Here is a 9,438-nt window from a genome sequence, read left to right on the forward strand (position 1 = left end):
AATATGGTAGACTTCAATTTTCTCCAGGTTGTGAAGAGGCATACAAATATGACAAACTTCAAGCTTCTCCAGATTGTAAAGCGGCATACAAATATGCCAGACCTCAAGCTTCTCCAGATTTCCAAGAGGCATGCATATATGGAAGAATCGCAGATATGGAACATTTCATGCATCTCCAGATTTCAAAGAGGCATATAGATATGGAAAACATCAATCTTTTGCGTGTCTCCAAAACACATACTTCATTTGTTTCCGTTATATGATCATAATCGCATGTGAAGCCTATGTTATGGAGAATGAGCTGAATGTTGAAGGTATTCTGGTGCGCTCAGCCTAAGGTATTCTTGTGTGCTCAGGAAAATGAGCTGAATGTATTCTGGTGCGCTGCACTAAGGAGAATGAGTTGATACAGGCAGAGAGTTAATATCTTAGCAGTAGTTCTTGATATCGTTATCTGTTCTGCCTGGTAACTGGGCAGCAATTATAGACCACCTGCACAATGCCAGAACTCACAGGACAAGTTTAATGTTCCAATCAATAACTGTAAAATAAAAAATTCAGTTTTGCAGATCAATGAATGAGTGGCTTTTAAGGTTGTCTTGTTTTTAACTACCTGCTACCAATACTGATATAGAGGTTACAGATGATGTTATCTTCTTCTTCTGAGAACCCTCCATGCTTTAGATTAGGTCTTAAATAGTTCAACCATCTAAGTCTGCAGCTCTTTCCACACCTTTTCAAACCTGTATGGAAAAATGTCAGTATAAAACTGGTGCAAAGTCCTCATATTTTGATGATAGAAAGACATCAAAAGATAACAGTTCTAAATTTACTGGCGTGGTCTTGGACTCGACCAGTAAGGTCATGCAGTCTGATAACCTAAGGTTGTATTGTATATCTACCAGAACAGGTGTTTCTAAACAGGATACCTTGGACTCAGAACTGGTTCAAATTATTTGGTTACAGAAATGGAATCTCCCACAAAAATGGATCAATCCAGTAAGAGCCAATGCCGAGCATTCATACCATATCTATAAAACTAGGTGAATACAAATGCAGATGCTAAAGTATCCATTATTCCCATTAACAAACCATTACCCATTCAAATCTGAATCTTACAGACAACATCTAAACACCTGAACCCTATAAACATTGATCTGTTATTTAGATATAACAGGAGTTCTAGTGACATGATAACAAAACCTGCAAACCTATAAACATTTATCTTTTTAGATATAATAGGAATTGCAATGACATCTTTTTTTTAGCAGATGTGAGACTGCCATATGGCTACCATGCCAATACCCATGCAGACAGCGAGTTACATGACACTTTTTCAGATCACAAAAAGTTTGATGAAAAAGTTTGACACGTGGTTCTTACCAGACACACTTTATCAATTGCATGAACCAAGTTGGTCAAATGGGGCCCGTTCATCGGACTACGTGTGGAAGTTTTCCATTAATGTTTTATTTGGGATAAGTTTCAGCGAGAACCGGCACGCCCGATTTTCATCTCCTTGCTAATCAATAAACTCTGTTAATGTTCGTTGAATCTTGAATTATCCGTCGAATCCTAATTACATTCTTCCGAGAACAGCGTTGTTGCTGTCCGTCTGTTAAAGAGAAGACCGAGAAGCATCTGAGAGTGCGACCGTTATATTGACGGAAATACTGGCAATAACGGCGAGTCTGTTGGCGTTTCAGGTAATTTTTAATTGGCAAAATATGACTTATTTTTCATGGATCGCTATGTGGGCACTGTTCAAAACCATTAGAGTCGTGCTAAAACAGCTTAGCGTTTCAGGTAATATTGGAGTTTAGCGTTTCAGGTAATATTGTCGTTTAGCGTTTAGCGTTTCAGGTCGTCTTTGCTTGAGGAATTATAATATAAAAGAAATTGAACAGGAATGACCTATCAAAATCCATGGCCAAGTTATTTGAAATCTCTGCACAGCGAATGTCTAAAGCAGTTGTTTGAACAACATTGTTGATGTATGCTTGCGGATCAGATGAAGAACATGGTAACATATTGGACTATGAGCATTAACCATTAAACTTACCTCACTTGGAGCGATTCTCACAGTCAATCATGTGTTTTTTGCAGCGATTCTCACGCATACAGATCATCTAGATCAAAAATCCATAACCAGAAATTTTTTTATTTTAATTATATTGCAAGAATAGCTCCGACTAAGTTTGACACTAAACACTAAGCATGCTAACCAGTCACCAAAAAGTAGCCCTATGTTTGTGACCACAACTTGACCTCGGATATAAGAAAGTAAATTCAGATATAAATAATTCGAACATGATCCTATAAGCCAGACCAGAGAAAGAATGACATCTCAGACATGAGGCGCAAAAAAGTGTTTCCAATTGCTAGTCTTTTCAAAGCCTCCCTATTGAGGATTTGGCGGCCTGTTGTTTGCTGCCGAGACTCTGGAACCCCACTCAAGCAACTCTTTGCTTGTATCATCCTTGTGTACAATAACTTCAATGAAGCATAAGCAATCCTTTTTGGGTCCTAGGGCAGTTTTAATAGCCTCTACAGCCTCTTCTTCCGTCTTAACCTGCACAGAAAGAAGGGGTGCTGTTAAATAACAAAACAAATACCTGGTACAGAGTACTTAGGCATCCTGCATTTTCTAGGGCTGAGAAAAAACGATGAAAAGCTGACAATAACAACAAAACTGCCATGATAAGAATCAAAAAGAGAGGAGTAGATTAAGATCACCAATCTGATACAGAGTTTTGACCAACTAAAGGTAAGTCCCAAAGTCTACAATAATGTAAAAAAATACCTTGGCAGTCCAGCATTTCCCTTCACCGTTATGAATGGCATCTACTAAACCGGTGTAGTTCCAATTCTTTATGACATTGTATGGGCCATCATGTATTTCAACTTCTATAGTATATCCTCCATTATTAATCAGAAAAATGATAGGATTCTGCCCATTTCGAATCATAGTAGACACATCCTGGACTGTCACCTGTTGAAATAAGGAAGAATACATTTAGGGATAAAAACTTACTGATTTTTGGACAAAACAGATAACCCGAAGGAATTTAATATTTCAAATACAGATTCATTGTTATTCATTAAATAAAATATTACAGAATTTTATATAAAAATCCTTGCATCTGCACCTGAAAGCTTCCATCACCAATGCATGATATTAAACGCTTCTCTGGCGTTGCTTGAGCATATCCCAGTGTTGCTCCTACAGACCAGCCTATCGATCCATACTGCATTTGGAACTCATACCTGCCAAACATACATTTAGCTCAACGAGCAAACAGCTGCAAATATAGAGACAAATATACTTGCGAACAGAGCACCATGAGAGTGACAAATAGAGCAGCATAATAGTAGGTCCCTCTCATCAGAGAACAAACATTTCTCTTTCATCACTCATTGCTGCCACTCCTGCCATTGCAGACTTCGGCTCTGAAGCCTATCCAACAACAGTCTCACCGGAAACCTTCCTCCGCAGATGGTAAAGACTAATTTCATATTGTGTTTGGTGGCAAGAAATTGAGAGGCGGTGGTAGCCAGCTACCTGAGAGGTGGCAGACGGTGGCAAACGGTGGTAGCCAGCTACCTGAGAGGTGAGAGGTGGCAGCTATATAATAAACTTTGCATGCGCATCTAATATAGGCATTAGAGTAAAATTTTGACAACACTGCACATTACTTGCCCAATTGATCACATTCAAAGAATCACCAAAAACCTGAGAAGAAAGCACCCCCAGCTGCCTTAACCAACATAAAATAATTTTCAAGGTAAACAGTTCAGAAAAGTTATTTGAACCATGCCCAATACCCACAAAATAATTTATGGTTTTATGTTCATTCAAGTGTATGACGATCCCCGCCCCACAATGATTGCGGGCATCAGAAGTCCCATCAAAATAAGCCCACATTATATCAGTTATGATGGTTTCTACTTGAATATTCCAAGAAGGAGTAGCAGGAATGTTGTGAGGGATCAACTCATAAATGGAAGCACATTGAATACCTATAACATATGGGTCTAATGGCTTATCCTTGAAAATGCTTTTGTTCCAAGCCACCCAAATGGCCTAGTTGATAATCGGGGGAATATTTCGATAATGAGGATCAGAAGTATGAGCCCACCAGTTTTGCCAAGCAGTCTCCATAAAGTTCCCAGACCAATTTGAGGCGATACCAACTGATTTTAAGAAATGTTCCCAAGTTTTAGAGGCAAAAGAACATGACAAGAAGAGATGATAAGAGATTTCTTCAGAGGATTTGCACAGGGTACACCAACCAGGACCATGTTTGTTCCTCTTTTGTAGGTTATCCCAGGTTGGGAATTTGTTCCCAAGAATGCACCAGAATAAGAGTCTAAATTTAGGGGGACAACTGAGCTTCCACAAATACTTAGACCACCAGTGTCGAGCATCCCCTAACCTTCTTCCCATTTGATAAGTGTAACCATATTTCAGAGCATATAGACCACTAGGAGAGTTTACCCAACAAACATCATCAACCCTATCCTTTAGACAAACATTTGATCTTTGAAGTTCCTTTATGTAATCCCTCCAAACCCCCATCCACTGAGGCTCAAGCCCTAATGCCTCCACAGACTTCCAACAAGTAGTAGACTCTTCATGAGAAACATGGTTGAGTGAAAAAACCCCCTTAACAGCAAGTGACTCAACCAGTCCCCTAGTAAGAATGAAAGGCTCATTACAACCAACCCATGGATCAATTCCCACTGAACATTAGTACCATTGCCAACCAACCATGATAACCCATCAACAATAATATCAAAAGAGTCAGTTGTGGCCTTCCAAATAACCGAAGAATTTCTATGAGACTTCTCTGGAGCTCTCAACCAAACCATCAAATCAATGGGATTAATGTATTTTCTTTTTATCACTGAAGTCCATAAATTGTTCTTCGTTAAGAGACTCCATCCCGATTTTTCTACCAGTGAGAGAGAAAAATAGGGAAGGTCCTTTATGCCCCACCCTCTTTTCTATTTAGGGTAGGCAATTGTTTCCTATGCCACCCAAGGAAGTACATCCTCCACTTTTGATCCTGCCTAGAGAAACGACCACAAATTTTCCAGATTTGTGAAAGGATACCTTTTAGAACCTATGAAAGAGCAATCCAATAAACTAGAATAGCCTGTAAAACTGATTTAATGAGGAATAAGTGCCTAGCATGTTTCTGTTTTTTAATTTTCTCCATAAAGGACCGTGCAAGGGATAAAGCCGAGGAGCCATTCTGAGCACTCCAAATCTCACGAACTAATTTATTGAAAGACAAATCTTTTAAATAATTGAATTTAAAAGGCGAGTCAGGCTTCCTACTAGCCCCTTTTAGTTCCATATAAATAGGGAAGCGGTCAGAGTCACCCCCAGTGCCAACCCATTGGCGAAAAAAAGGAATATATGCAGCCAAATTATCTTTTATCATAAAGAAGTCTAATCTCTTAGCAACCCTTGCCTCACCCACCCTCCTATTCCTCTAGGTGGGAGTTTCTTTGATAATATTAACATCAATAAGACGCCCCATCCGTATTTTGTTTAAGAAGAAATTTTCCAGAGGATACACCTGTGCATTAGGTCCCCATGACTTAGATATCCCTAGTTTGACATTTAGACCCCCTCCAGTCACAAGGTTTGGACAATTTAGTAGATATTTTGCAAATAGATTATTCCAAAAAGAAATAAGGTCCCACTACAACAAAACCCTGTGATTAGCATCCCTTTTTGCTTCCTCTTTTGCATCTAGAGCCCATTTTTGGTGCTATTTGTGTCCATTTATCAAATATGGTGCAAAACTTGATGCAAATTTTGCACCGATTTTTGCATCAAGTCTTAAACCAAGTTTAGCACTAGGTATTGTAATAGGTTTTGCACCAAATTTTACATCAGGTTTTACGTTAGGTTTTATGCCAAGTTTTGTGCCATCCTTTGTACCACATTTTGCATCAAGTTTGGCACCTAATTTTGTTTCACCAACTTTTCCATCCTCTATTACATCCACTTTTTGCGCCTACACTTGCATCAACTTTTGCATCATCTCTTGCATCCTCTTTTCAATCGTTTTTAAAATCATTTTTTGCATCAATTTTTGCATCCCTTTTGCACCAAGTTTTGCATCGAGGTTTGTGTCTAGTTTTGCATCTACTTTTGTTGCATCCTCTTTTACATCTTATTTTTCATCCATATTTACATCCTCTTTTTCATATGTTATTGTGTCCACTATTGCATCCAATTTTCTTGTGCCATAATTTGCACCTAGTTTGGCACCTCCCTTTGCACCCATTTTTCCTTCTAAATTTGCATCCACGATTTCATCCTCATATACATCTAGGTTTTCATCAAATTTTACATCTATTTTTGCATCCCTTTTTGTATCCACTTTTGCGTCAAGATTTGCATCAGGTTTTGTGTCTCATATTGCATCTACTTTGGCATCGAATTTTGTTGCATCAACTTTTGCATCCATTTTTGCAGCCATGTTTACATCCACTTTTGCATCCCTTTTGCATCTTATTTTTCATCTTCATTTGCTTCTTTTTTTGCATCTATCATTACATCCACTTTTGTTGTGACACAATTTGTGCCATGTTTTGTACTTACTATTGTACCCATGTTTGCTTCCAATTTTGCATCCATCTTCGAATCCTCTTTTGCATAAAATATTGCATCTATTTTTGCATCCACTTTTGTGTTGGGTTTTGCATCTCATTTTGTATATTCTTTTGCATCTACTTCCATTGCATCCAATTTTGTTTCTCTTGTTGCACCCATGTTTGCATCCACTTTTACATCCCTTATTGCATATTGTCTTTCATCTAAGTTTGCATCTTTTTTTGTGTGTGTTATTACATCCACTTTCTCATCCACTTTGGTTGTGCCACAATTTGTGCCATATCTTGTGCCTATCATTGCAACCCACATTTTCTTCCACTTTTGCATCCACATTTGCATCATCTTTTGTGTCCAAGTTTGCATAAGATATTGTTTATGTTTTTTGCATCCCATTTTTCAGCTACTTTTACATCCACTTCTGATGCGTCCAATTTTGTTTCCACTATTGCACCCATGTTTGGTCCATGTTTACATCCATTTTTGCATTCAAGTTTTCCTCCTTTTTTCATCCAAGTTTGTGTCATTTTTTGCGTTCGTTTTTGTATCCACATTTGTTTCACCACAATTCATGCTAATTTTTATGCCTACTATTGCACCCATGTTTTCTTCCACTTGTTCATCCATGTTTACATCATGTTTTGTGTCCAAGTTTGCATCAACTATTGCATCTACTTTTTCATCCACTTTTGTGTCAATTTTTTGTCTTGTTTCGCATCTACTTATGTTGTGTCGACTCTTCATCCAATTTTACGTCTATTGTTTTCCCCATTTCTTTTGTTCACTTTTGCATCCCTTTTCCAACACTCATCATATTTTTTGCATTGATGATATTCCTTATGACATTGACAATTATGAAAAACTGATAAAAATGTCAATAATTATGATGATAATGATAATGAAGATGATGATGATGACATGATTTGTGATTATTATGATAATGGCAATGATGATAAAGATGATGGGGGTTACAATGACAATGATGATGACGATGCTAATGACCTTGGCCAATCTTCCCAATTTTTAAATGTTGTCGTGGTCATAATCATAATCATTATCTTTGGCGTCGTCTTCCAAGTCATCATCATTTGATCATCATTATCATTATTTTCATCTTGGTCATCATCAACAACAATAATGGCATGAATGATTATTATGATGTTCATGACAAAGATGAAAACAATGATGATAGAAATTACATTAATTATGATGATGGGGATGATGAAAATTATAATTACGATGATAATGGTAATGATGATGATGATCATCATCGATCATTTCTCAAAAATAAAGTTGTTATTTCTCTTGCATATATCATGTGTCCTAAAAACCCTTTTCGAGCACTCGTAACATTTTTTGGGTTGATGATATTTCTTACGACACCTACAATTATGAACAATTGACGACAATGTCCATAATGATGATGATGATGATGATGACATGAATGGTGATTATGACGATAATGCAATGATGACAATAATGATTACGACGATGGTGGTGATGATGACGATAATGAAGATGATGACACTCCCTCTAAACTAGGGAGTTACTCATAATGAGACAAAAAAGTACTCTCAAGTTGAAATATTCATATAAGAAGGGATCTGGATTGATAAGCATCAACGATGATTTACATCATCATATCCAACATTGTCAAAATAGCAGGGCCTTGACTAACAAGTTATATATCTCCATTAGATCAAAGCACAATGTTGGGAGGAATAAATTTGGACACCACTACCTCTCTAGGCACTTACCCCACCAAGATGTTCACTAGGTATGTCCTCACATGATCGTTTCCTAATCCATTGTCATAAAATTTGACACGAGGAAATGTCTATTCTCATGACTATTCTTATCATGGATTAATGTACTTGAATTATGGTGGTTAGTCCTAATCAAAGTACAAACTCTCAATGAATATTGGTCCCATATGTTTATCCAATCCACCATTCTCCCTAATGGTGTCTTTACTAGGCTTACGACTATTATTCCTAGCCATAGTCCATGACACATGGATAATATGGTGTCCACCCTCACTCCCTCTCAACCAGGGAGGAGACATCCACAAGCATAAGCTTTTCTCAAGAATACCCATCATTTTCATAGAGAATAACATCATTAATTTTTTTTCATCGTATGATGCCTTTATGGTTAAGCATTCATAGAGTTGTGGCAAAATATTTTCCCTTTTGTCATTTGTGATGAAATAAAATAAAAAAGTGAAAGCCAAAATCATTAAAGATACACTGTAATGATTTATCTAAGTCTAAACTCTAAGGTTGAAGTGAAAATTCATGTAAATGTTATATCTATGAGTTGTGCCAAACTTATGAAAACCTTATTCCCTAAGTCCTATATATAAGAAAAAGAAAAAGAAATAAAAATAAGGCCCATTGAATGGTAACTCATGTATTCACTCCCTCTTTGGAAAACGTATGAATATATACACTCCTAGTCACACTTGATCACATGTTTGTGATGATTAAATCATGAAGTCCTCTTTTCCCCTTGCATTTTCAGTTCATCATTTAAGCACCTAATTGAGGATCTAGGGAATGTTTGTTTCCCAAGGGTTTCATGTATACACTTGGTTTACTTATGTCACACTACGGTCAATTTATGTGACAGAGTGAAATATTTAAGTTTGTGGAGTTATTAGAACAATGTATTAAGTTAGTCATCACACACACATGTATTACATCTCATTGATCCACATGTGTGGGTTGGATAATCATTGCTTGATAAATTTAATGGAGACTACTTTAGGGCTTTGATGGTATAGCTTACAAAATCTCTTGTTAAAC

General features: G+C 37.1%; 1 protein-coding gene across 1 annotated transcript; it reads right to left on the reverse strand.

Moving 5' to 3' along the window:
* Positions 1-2,386: 2,386 nt before the first annotated feature.
* LOC149170206 (pyruvate decarboxylase 2-like) lies at positions 2,387-3,306 on the reverse strand. The gene is made up of 3 exons (XM_089427277.1): positions 3,150-3,306; positions 2,804-2,992; positions 2,387-2,572 (listed from the first exon to the last, which is right to left on the reverse strand). Exons 1-3 carry the CDS (start codon positions 3,276-3,278, stop codon positions 2,402-2,404), a joined length of 489 nt encoding a protein of 162 aa, XP_089283403.1. The 5' UTR covers positions 3,279-3,306; the 3' UTR covers positions 2,387-2,401.
* Between the last annotated feature and the right edge of the window lie 6,132 nt (positions 3,307-9,438).

Source organism: Pinus tabuliformis, chromosome 4_2, assembly GCF_031772625.1.
Source record: "Pinus tabuliformis cultivar Carrire ecotype Pingquan chromosome 4_2, CPIR1, whole genome shotgun sequence".
NCBI classification, from domain to species: Eukaryota; Viridiplantae; Streptophyta; class Pinopsida; order Pinales; family Pinaceae; genus Pinus; species Pinus tabuliformis.

Excerpts from the sequence above, each read along its gene's own strand:
- LOC149170206 (XM_089427277.1), bottom strand. The coding sequence starts at position 3,278 with ATGTTTGGCAGGTATGAGTTCCAAATGCAGTATGGATCGATAGGCTGG. Across the intron at positions 2,993-3,149 it reads TTGGTGATGGAAGCTTTCAG|GTGACAGTCCAGGATGTGTC; the intron begins GTGCAGATGCAA and ends TTATTTCAACAG. Across the intron at positions 2,573-2,803 it reads GGAAATGCTGGACTGCCAAG|GTTAAGACGGAAGAAGAGGC; the intron begins GTATTTTTTTAC and ends CTTTCTGTGCAG.